The 11,771-nt window shown below is 34.8% G+C and overlaps 1 protein-coding gene across 1 annotated transcript; it reads left to right on the forward strand.

The window, feature by feature from the left end:
* Window positions 1-1,491: 1,491 nt before the first annotated feature.
* Window positions 1,492-11,009, forward strand: LOC111895799 (uncharacterized). Its single transcript, XM_023891862.1, has 18 exons — window positions 1,492-1,693; window positions 2,169-3,654; window positions 4,483-4,790; window positions 5,323-5,652; window positions 5,732-6,076; window positions 6,206-6,871; window positions 6,962-7,168; window positions 7,247-7,390; window positions 7,457-7,774; window positions 7,862-7,986; window positions 8,118-8,335; window positions 8,611-8,838; window positions 8,913-9,148; window positions 9,407-9,651; window positions 9,885-10,044; window positions 10,302-10,450; window positions 10,539-10,597; window positions 10,699-11,009. Exons 1-18 carry the CDS (start codon window positions 1,492-1,494, stop codon window positions 10,724-10,726), a joined length of 5,454 nt encoding a protein of 1,817 aa, XP_023747630.1. The 3' UTR covers window positions 10,727-11,009.
* The last annotated feature ends 762 nt before the right edge of the window (window positions 11,010-11,771 follow it).

An 11,771-nucleotide genomic window follows, 5' to 3' on the forward strand; every position in this document is an offset into this window, starting at 1 on the left:
CCGAGTCTGTTCTTCAGACTCGGCGAGTTCATGCCATGCATAAACTCAAACTCACTTCTGAGGTCAGATCTGTTCCATACAATCATAGATATGGCCTCCCCAAGCATGATAATCATGTAAAGTCCAAACCTTGGTGCTCAAACAACAACTATTTGCTCCTATATGATGTTTTAGCCCCATATCTCATAACCCTTGATCAAAACTCCCATGAATCCTCATAAAGCTTAAGGAATAGAGCTTCTCTGGACCTCTATGGATCCCATTCCAAGCCTCATCACAAATAGGGACGAAATAGACATCAAATCTAACCAACAAAGGGGTCAAGAAACCCAAAACCCCCATGTTCATCATAATAACAGAAAAGAGAGCCAAAATATACCTCCAAAATGATGCTTTGAGCTCCAAATTCGAAGGATGTTCACCCCCTTGCCTCCTCTTGGCTAGAAACTCCTTTGCCTTGCCAAACAAAGCTTCAAAGGTTAACAATGGCCTCCTCTCTCTCCCAAAACGCTCAAAATCTCTTTAGGGTCTCTCTCTGGGGTTGGTGGCCGCAAATGACGGCCATAAGCCCCTTTAAATAGGTTCAAACCCTGGAAATTAGGGTTTCATTAAACAGCGTGGACTCACCGAGTCCACTTTTGGACTCGCCAAGTCCAGACGCGAACCCGCGTGCAAAACCGCGATCCTACTCGGCGAGTTTAGACTCCAACTCGCCGAGTCTCCTCACATCATTCAAAAATTAAAAGAATAAAAATAATACTTGGGAATCCAGGTGTTACACCGTTGCTGTCTTGTACTCTTTTCCGGTCGCCGGATTGTTCAGTCCGTTCATATTGTATGCTCTCTCTCCTCTTTGCTAGCCGTCGTCTCGCCGAAGCCTGGACTGTTGGTTGTTGAAACCTGAACTCCGACTCCATCGTCGCCGGAGCCTGCACCTTATTCAGTCTCCGTTGTCTTCGTTCTCACTTTACGAGGTACATGAGTTTCCTTCTTTTTCTTTATACATCTATTAATCGGTTATATATATGAATATATCTTAGTCTACATATTAGGGCTCTAGGCAAATAGACATTACTTTATTAATAAAGTAAAAACTATGCATTTTGAATTGACTAATGACATACATATATTGAATCAATATATTAGATATACAAATTGAATTAATATATACGTAATATGTATATATTATTTTATATTTATTAATTTATTATTCATGTTGTCTTATTATATGTATTAGTTTATTATTCATTATTTCTAAAATAAATGTTGATTTATTTGCATATAAATTCCTAAGAATTGTAAATCGTTGGACTAATATATATATATATATATATATATATATATATATATATATATATATATATATATATATATATATATATATATATATATATATTTGTTGTTTTGATATGAAACTAATTTATATCATAAATATTTTATATTATCTTTTTAAAATAAAAAAATCATTTGTTTGTTGTAGTGGATATCAACATGAAAAAACAATCAACTATTGATGGGTTTTTTAAAAGAAAACACCAAAGTTCTGATCAAGATTCCGAAAAGCCACCGGAGATCGTTTTGGATGAAGATGCCCCCACACTCAATGTTCCTAATACTGATAGTCATTTCAAAAAACCTCATCTTGAAATTAATGAAATAGATCTTAACACACTTGAACGAGATCCTGGTTTGCGTAAGCAAATTTATGATTATTCGGCTAATTAACGAGATACTATTAGGCGAGCATATATTAATCTTGGTCCCTTTCAACGAACACTTTCTGTATATCCAAAATCTGGACCAGAAACCCATAAACGTAGTTTTCAAGCTTCTTGGTTTAAGTTATATCATTGACTTGAATATTCAGAGAGCTTAGATGCTGCGTTTTGTTTTCCGTGTTTTCTATTTAACAAGCCTTATGGAATGGGACATTACGGCCAACAAACATTTACTATAGATGGATTTCATAATTGGAAGAAAGTTGGTGGAAAAAGTTGTGCTTTTTTTGCATCACATAGGGACTGATTGTACATCTTTTCACAATGTTGCACAAAAATCATGTGATGATTTGTTAAACCAGGCACAAGATATGTGAAATGTGTTTGAGACATTTACAGAAGAAGAGCGTAAAAATAATAGATTAAGATTGAAAGCTACAATTTATGCAGTATGTTGGTGTGCCTTTCAAGGAGTTGCATATAGAGGCCACAATGAAGGATTAGATTCCATAAACAAAGGAAATTTTCGTAAAATGTTGAAGGCAATTGGCGATTTTAATACGGAGATGAAAGAATTGTTTCGTACTGCTCCTAAATATGCATCATATATATCACAGTCAATTCAAAAAGAGGTTCTAAACCTTATATCAACTAGGGTGAAGAGGATGATTTGTGCGGATGTTGATGGTGGAAAATTTTGTTTAGTTGTTGATGAAGCACGTGATCAGTCTAATAAAGAACAAATGTCAATTGTTTTGAGATTTTTAAATAAAGATGGCTTTGTTATGGAGCGTTTCTTTGGGCTTGTTCATGTACCTGACACTACAACACAAACGCTTAAGAATGCAATTTATTCTGTATTGTCACATAATAATCTTGATCTTAAGTCAATTCGAGGGCAAGGGTATGATGGTGAAAGCAATATGCAAGGTAATTTCAAGGGTTTGCAAGCATTGATTTCAAATGATTGTCCATTTGCGTATTATGTTCATTGTTTTGCCCATCGATTGCAATTAGCATTAATAGCCGTTTCACGAGGAGTTGTTGCATTACAGAAGTTTTTTACTCGATTATCTTTTGTTGTCAATGTTGTTGGTGCTTCCTCCAAGCGTGCCGACCAACTTAGAGATGCACAAGCCGAGGAAATTTCATATAAGATTTCTATTGATGAGTTAGAGACGGGTAGAGGTCTTAATCAAATTGGTACATTACAACGAGCTGGTGATACTAGATGGAGTTCTCACCTCAAATCAGTTTCGAACTTAATCAAAATGTTTAGTCCAACTTGTGAGGTTTTACTTAAAATTATTAAAGATGGCACCGGTTCAATCAAAGGCGATGCGAATTCAGCATATGAGGCTATTACTACATTTGAGTTCATTTTTATTCTTCATCTTGAGAAAGAAATAATGGAGATAACGGATTTACTTTGTCAAGCTTTACAAAGACCATCTCAAGATATTTGTAACGCATTGAGGCTAGTTGCATCTACCAAATTGTTATTACAAAAAATGAAAGATGAAAGATGGGATGGTTTGCTCTCTCTTGTTATGTCATTTTGTCAGGAACGCAACATTGATATCCCTGATATGTCTTCTCCATACTTTAGTAGAGGGGCTCGAGCTCGTAACGAGTGTAGTGATCATACACTTGAACATCATTACCGAGTGGATATATTTTTTGAAGCAATTAATTGTCAAATAATGGAACTCAATCATCGATTCAATGATAGCTCAACGGAGTTGCTTCGACTCTCAACAACTTTAGATCCTAAAAGTGTTGATGAGCCTTTTCGAAGTGGTGATATAATTAAGTTAGTAAATAAGTTTTATCCTGAAGATTTCAATGAACAAGAGAAAGTAGTTTTGAAGATACAACTTCAACATTATGAGATTGATGTCGTTCAACATGCATATTATAAACTATTGACATCTCTGTCAGAATTGTGTCAATGGTTGATAAAGACTAGAAGAGTAGCGAACTTTCATCTTATTTATAGAGTAGCTAGTCTCATACTTACTCTTCCCGTTTCTACTGCTACAACAGAGAGATCCTTTCAGCAATGAACCTCATTAAAACAAGGTTACGGAATAAAATGGAAGAGGAGTTTTTAAATGACTCATTGGTTTTGCATTTCGAAAGGGAACTTGCTGAAAAGATTAGTTTAGAGACAATTATTATAGACTTTAAAAATGCAAAAGATCGTCGTGTTCCACTTTGATTAACAATGTAACAATATTTATATTAGTTTTCTTGTTTATACTTTTGATATGTCATTATTTTGAACCAAATAAAACTTGTTAATATAATTTAATTATGAAGTTTTGATATGTTATAATATAGTTCAATTATGAAGTTTTGATTCCGGCCCCCCAAGCTATAGTGCTTGTGTTCCATTCCGGCCCCCCAAGTTGTAGTGCTTGTGTTCCGCCCCTGCTTCTAACTACCAAATTCATGATCTAGTAAGTGTCATCTTGATTTTTATGGTTGTTTTTAGGATTTCGTTAGTTTTTTATATTTTTCTTGTACAACAAGTAGGTGCAAAATTGCAAAAGTAAAATCATGGCCAATTTTAATGAAAACCTTTTACGCGCATTTTCGTTTTTAATACGAAATGGTTCACTTTAGTGAGAATAGAGAGACGTGTTGTATTACATTCGCAAGCAACACATCAACACCCTTTCTGTCAACCCTTGATTGAAACCCTCAAGAATTTAACAAAACCAAAGTTTGGATTACACCTGTCATTTTAAGTATACTTCAGGGACCGAACTTGTAATTTACCCTTAGGAGACGCCTTTCGTCCAAATAACGGTCTACTTTCTGGAGATACGCCGGAAACCTCCTCTTCCTTTCCTTATCTTCCGATAGATGCGGCCACAACCGATTTCCCTCCCTCTGAATACAATTACGAGTTCAAACCGCCATTTCACTATGCAACTTCTTCTTCTTCTACTCAAAATCCCTCAATTCTGCGGAAAACATCCTCGACCATGGCTGCTCAGTGGCTCTTCTGCAACGCTCTCATTGCCCTCCTCATCCTCTTCATTGCTCCTCATTTATCAAAATCAGGTTAATCAATGTCATACGCACTCACTCACGATTATATCTATGTCCTCCTCATTGCATATAAAATAGCGTAATCCGTTTATATTGAATTTCAATACGGTGATAGGGGAAAAACAAATTGAACACAACAAAATTTTCTAGGCATAGAACTCGAAAGATCTATGTGAAATTCGAATTAGGAACTAGGTTTGGATCTTCTAATGCAGTTACATTGTTCATGGAATGAAAGCACACTCTGGAACAAAATGAAATATAAATTAATCAAAAGCTAATTCAGAGAAGTGAAGCAACAACATGTGATTATCGTTCTCAAACAATGGAAATAATGTATCTATTCAAATTTAACAACACAAAACAGGACAGGGTGAGCACCTCCTTTATAGACGAGTATGCTACTAACAGTATTGGAAGTTTACCCCACAACTCTTAACTAACTAAGCAACTAAACTATTTAGAACAGGCTACTACTATCACAAGTCTAAGAATGGATCATATCTGTTCTACATTGTCTAATTTGCTGTACCATGTGTTGCAGATGATAGCTCAACACAGTCACCAGGTTTTGCTTATAGTTGGATGGATGATGATGATGAATTTTACCCAGGTGATATTGCAACGATTAAGGTTAAAATATTGGGGAATTACAACAGTGAGGAATACAAATACCCTTTTAATCCGAACATCACAGTGAATGGCTCAATGGGGAACAGTAGTTATGTTACTGATGTGCATTCCGATTTTGGCAATGATACGAACAACTGGCGGATTCTTTTTAAGCCAATCATGGTTGGAGTTTTCTACATGGTTATTGATGATGAGCATTTCAGAGTGCATGACAACTCTTTGCATTTCCACGTTTCACCAGGTTTTTGTTTTAAATACACTTCTGGTTTTTATACTTGTATGTTCATACATCCACTTATTTGGTGTACATTTTGTTGCAGCTGATTCGTATATACCTCCTCATTTTATGTTTCGTTGGCTGAATTCGAAGAGTGAGTTTCAGGCAGGTGATACTGCAACTATTCAGGTTATAGTATCTGAGAATTTCAACACCAAGACATACAAACACCCTTTTAATCCCAACATCACAGTGAGTGACTACGATGGAAAGAATGAGAAGATGGGAAATAGTAGTTACATTACTGGGCTTTTTTCCAATTTGGGCCCTGCTATGAACAAATGGGAGTTACATTTTATTCCAATTATGGTTGGGACGTTCCACGTGCTTATCAGTCAAGAAAATCTCAATGTGTCTGACACCTCTATGTCTTTCATTGTTACACCAGGTTTTTGTTTCGAATAAAGTTATGGTTTTTGCTCAATTTCCTTATCCTATGTTGTTATTGATAATGATACAATGTTTTTTTTTTTTTTTTTTTTTTTTTTTTTTTTTTTTTTTTTTTTTTTAACTAAAGGTAAAATTTATAGACCTGGTGGGATTGTGTCATGGATGGGTGGAGTCAATCATTTTGCATTTGAGGCAAAAGCTGAACTCTTGATAATTCCTAAAGATGCATTTGGGAACAATCTTACATATATAAGTGAAAATTGGAGAATTCACTTTTTTGATTTATCTGCTACAGATGCAAAAGGTGAGAATGCATATTTGTGGAATTTGCAGCAGCCCGGATGGAGTAGATTTGGTGGTTTCGAGGCTTGGTTTATTGCAACCATATCAGGAAATCTCTTACTTCACGTAAAAGATAAAAACCAAGACTTGATTGGATCCCCGTTGACTTTCACGGTTGACCATGGACCACTTGATGTTGGTAACTGTGTGCCAGATTGGACCATTGAATCAAAATCTTTTCAGATCTTTTCCACTATGGAAACATTTATAACTCAACGAGATAAATTTGGGAACCTTGTTCCAGAATTTTATCCATTTGATTTTGATGTTATTGGTATGAAGGAAAATTTGTCTTTGCCTATTGGTGATGTGCAATTTCAGGAAGTGGCTCCAGGTGTTCAATCATTATCTTTCAAATTACTTATAGATGGGGATTTTACACTCATCATTACGGATAAGGATAAGAAACAACAGATCAAGGATATGCCACACGAATATAGGGTCTATGTTGGTGAGTTTTGTTTTTCTTTTATTTTTTGTCATTTTACTGTATTTTGTTAAAATGGTGATGGTTTGAATATGGTAGGCGACTCTTGAATAGGGTATTGTGATGGAATGAAGAGTATTGTTAATGGATCTGGTTTACAAAACTCTGTTGCTGGAGAAGTTTCAAAATTTTCTATCTTCTTAAGGGATATTTATGACTATCCTTCACCATTCAACTTAATTACAATTCGAGTAGAAATCACATTGCCTTTAATCTCGCTTGATGTGGATCCACACATTTATCCAGTGGATCCTCACAATGGTATAATTTTCTTTTTCTCTTTCAAAATTTATATTTTTATATATAGATTAACAAAAACATTCAGAGATGTGACAACAGGTGAGAATGAGGAATGGGAAAGATGGAATAGCGACTTTGAGGTTTTTTATACACCTGAAAAGAGTGGGTTGTATGAGATTCGTGTATATTGTGGCAGCGTTCCACTGAATGGAGGAAATCCATTTACAAAGTTTGTAAGTCCAGGTATTGCTGAAAACCTAACAATTGTTTGATTAGGTGTTTGGATTATGATAACTTAATTTGATGCAGGCAAGGTCAATGCATCCGTATCAAGAGTTGTAAAATATGAATCAAGAGTCTCAAACACGGTTTTACATGGTGTAGATGTGCAACTGATGGATTCTTTTTCTAATCCAGTCTTGATAAAAGCATCAGAATTGTCCAAATTGACACTGGATCCTGATGAAATCAACAGATCATTTTTTATGGTTGTAATGTTTGTAGACAACAGGGATGGGACATACACTGGCTTCTACATGCCAATGATTCTTGGAACATACAAGATATGTGCTTCATTTGAAGGAAAGAGTATCCCCCCATGTCCCTTTGAGGTGACTACTTACAAAAGTAAGTTTAATCAGGAATTTTGAATATTTAAATACAAATTTTGAATACGTGTCTGTCCATATGACCTATAACTTTTTTGTTCTTCAGGGGAGGACCTTCCTATAGCCTATGGTCTTGATGTCTCTGTTTGGGAGGATGAATCCATAGTTTTTAATGTTCTAGTAAACGATTACTTTGTTGGTGGAAAGGCAAAAGTTGTTGAATATCAACAGGTATGATTTATAGTTATACTATCTAGTTTTTCATTAAACATCCATCATCATAAATCATAATTGTTTTTAATGTTTGAAAGGAAAAAAAAACAAAATATTATTACTGAATGAAATATATTTTATATTGGCAGCCAGGTCATGGTTCACTTTTGCAGCATGGAGATCTGTTTATATACACTCCATTTAAGAGATTTTATGGAAATGATTCATTTCCATACTCAATGTCAGATGCAAATGGCAACAATGCTTCTTCTCATGTAAACATATTTGTCGTCTGTATTCCCCCACAGTTTGTTTCTTTTCCACCTCAATTGCAGGCAGATGAAGATATCTTCAGTCCTAAATTTGGGTAAGGTGTTAGACGTGTATTACAACTTACTAAAATACCCTTTTACCCTTGCATTCCGGAAAACAAATTCACAATATTCATCAATTGTAACGTGAGATGAGTTGGGAGGAAAAAAAAAAGAAGCAAATAGGTAAAAGGCTTGTGTCTTGATACATTAAGCCAGACTTTTTTAGTCATTCTTTCCAGATTATGTTCTTAACCCATTTAGTCAAAAAGAAACAACCTCTAACATTATTTGGTAAAATCTTATACTATATGGTTGTTTCTTTTCACAGTGGCTATTCAGGGTTTGAGATCACATATTCGGATTCAACAGAGAACATCTCTATTATGTTCACTGCACAACATGGATCATTCTCTCTCTCTCCTCTACTGATGCAACTTTGGGATCCCATGTGGAAGGAGATTACAGTCACTAAAATGGAAGGAAGGTCTAAAGAATTGATTATAAGTGGTCGTTTGGAAGCTATCAATTTTGCCATTAAATCACTCAAATACATCGGGTACTCAAAATTCAACCAATTTTTTCACTACTTTCCCTTTACTTTTAAGTTTTAACCTCTTATTTATAAATCAGGGAGGGGAACTTCAGTGGTGAAGATACTCTTAGGGTTACCACCATGAACAAGCATGGGAAGCATGATTGGGATATTCCAGTCATTGTCAACCCAATCAATGATCCTCCATTTATTAATGTCCCTGAGTTCATCATGTTGGAGAATGTGACAGAAGATGAAGGCTTCTTGATCTTTGATAGACAACGAGACAATTTTAACTTCTCTATTGGGGATCCGGATCATCTTCACTTTACAGGTATTGTAAAAACATTTTACTTTCATTTCTCTGTCTTACAGTTTACAAACACTGCATTTTTCATATATTTTTTTTATTAAGACGCTGTACTTTGAAAAATCTATGAGGTTATAGCACTTTATTTCCACTTTTTTCTTATTAGGATTGAAAAATCTACTGAATTGGAAGAAATGTATAATTAAAAAAAAAAAAAAAAAAAAAAAAAAAAAAAAAAAAAAAAAAAAATTGAAAGTACATTGCTATTTATTGAAAATGCAGGAAATAAGAGTCACTTCCGCTTGATGTTTTCTGTGGAAGTTAGTTCAGGGTATTTCTCAGCAAACCTTCCAGCTGAGCTTACAAGCACAACTGAATTAAAGTTAAAGAATGGCAACAGCAATCAGTGGCAACCCCTTCTAACATTTATTGAAATCTCAAGACGTTTTTCTCTCAAAGCAAAAGCCATTAGATTCAGGGGAACTATTGAAGATTGCAACACTCTCCTCCAACAAATCCTTTATCATGTGAGTTTTCTATTTTATTTGTTTTAAGAAATTGCAACATACTTTTATTTACTTGTTCACTATACCATCTTACTTTCATTCCTTTATATCACAACACCCTACTTCAAAATAATGCATTTTACTTTAAAAATCCACCCAATTATACCATTGTTCTTTCAACTCTTTTCTTATTATGACATTGTTTTAACTCGATAGAATCTAACTGAATATCTGTAAGTACAAATAAAATACAGGGGGATGAGGATGGTGGGGTGCTTACAGTGAGTGTTAATGATATGGGGTGGTATGGATGTTATCCAGAAGATTGTCAAGAGATGATGTCAGCGCCTCTTATTTCTGAGGCCACCATAAACTTGATAAGAAAGATGCCCGTGGATCCGGTCATAGCTCAATGTAAGTTACATCTATGCAATCATGAATCATCTTTTTGCTAGTAATCAAGAAGAGGGAATGGAATTGCGCATTCCGATTCCTTCGTCCAATGAGGAGGGGTGTTATGTATCTTATTGAGTTATTTCTGTAAACACTTTTTTATAAGTGATTAAATTCATTCCGTTTCCTCAAGCCAACCGAACATGATAACGGAATGTAATGATCTATTCCATTCTGTTGTGATTCCATAGATAATTATTTCATTACATCATGTACAGCTCTTATGTCAGCGATTGTGATCGAAGCCATTATACTCACATTATTGGTTGCGTTACTAATATTTTTCACATGTAAATGTGTATTTGTCCTCCTACACAAAAAGATCAAAAATCAACCTCAACCTCAATCTCAAAATTTACATCACATGGTAAATTTTGTAACATTATATATTTTTGTTATCGTCCTATTTATTATTTTTAATAATTTATAATCACTTAGTCCAAACTCATGTGCAGTCAAGTACAAAAGACTCATCTGATACTATAACTGGACAGCCTTCTGGCTTATCTAAACAGTAAGTATATATTTCTTAAATGTGTTCATGTTGTGGGCTTTATTTATTTGTTAAGAAATGACAAACATTATTTAATAAATATTTTATTGGTGACATAACAGGTTGAATGAGGAATCAAAATTGGGCTAAGTGTTGATTCTCACACGTCATTCCCATTTGGAGAAAATTAGTGGAACTCTATCTGTAACCGTATTTTTCCAACTTCTTTTGGTATGTATGTATGTATATAGTCTTTAAATCAGTTAATTGTGGAGATAGTGATTTCAAATCCTTGGTTTGGAAGCATATGTGTAACATCTTACACATAGCTCCTTGTTAACACTTCCGTATATTAAAATATTAAAACGTATCTTTATTTTTTTATGTAATTACTTCTACTTCTATATAAGATCGATGAGGTTCATGTGTGTAATGACATCCCTTATGACATAGGAATTATTCCATGCTTGTAATTCTCTATTCTGAACCCATTAAACTTTGTTTATGTAAGTACTTTGACTAAGTCTTGTTAGTTTTCTCAATATAAATTTATGTCTTGCATCCTAAGATATAGACGAAAAGGTTTCATCATCATCAGGGGTTTCTTTGAATCCTTTTGCTACAAGACATGCTTTATAACTATGTGTGAGCGAACCGGTTCAGAAAACCGGTTCGGTTCCGATTCGTGAATAGTTCTGTTCAAACCGGTTCCGTCATTATTATACTCGAACCTATCTAAACCGGTTACACCGGTTCTAACCGGTTCAATCGGTTCTAAACCGGTTCACGGTTATTAAACCGGTTTCAATGTCTAAAATCTCGAACGGGTTCAAACCGGCGGTTCGGTTCTTGAATCGGTTCGGTTCATAGTGGACCGGTTCGGATCCTGAACCGGTTTTTTTGTGCAAGCCTAACTATGTATGTTACCACTCATGCCGATATTCTTCTTAAAGGTCCATTTTCACTCGATAGTCGTCTTATCTTTTGACATTTTAACTAAGTCCTAAACTTTATTATTGCACATGGATTGCATATTGGAATTTATTGTATCGATCTATTTTTTGGAATCTAACTCCGATTGGCTTGTTGGTAGTTAGCCGACTCATCTTGAATAATTGCTATTCCTTCATCATTCCTAACAAGAAATCCATATCTCTCATTTCTTAAACTCTACAAGATCGATGAGGTTCATGTG

This window comes from Lactuca sativa, chromosome 6 (assembly GCF_002870075.4).
Source record: "Lactuca sativa cultivar Salinas chromosome 6, Lsat_Salinas_v11, whole genome shotgun sequence".
Classification (NCBI taxonomy): Eukaryota; Viridiplantae; Streptophyta; class Magnoliopsida; order Asterales; family Asteraceae; genus Lactuca; species Lactuca sativa.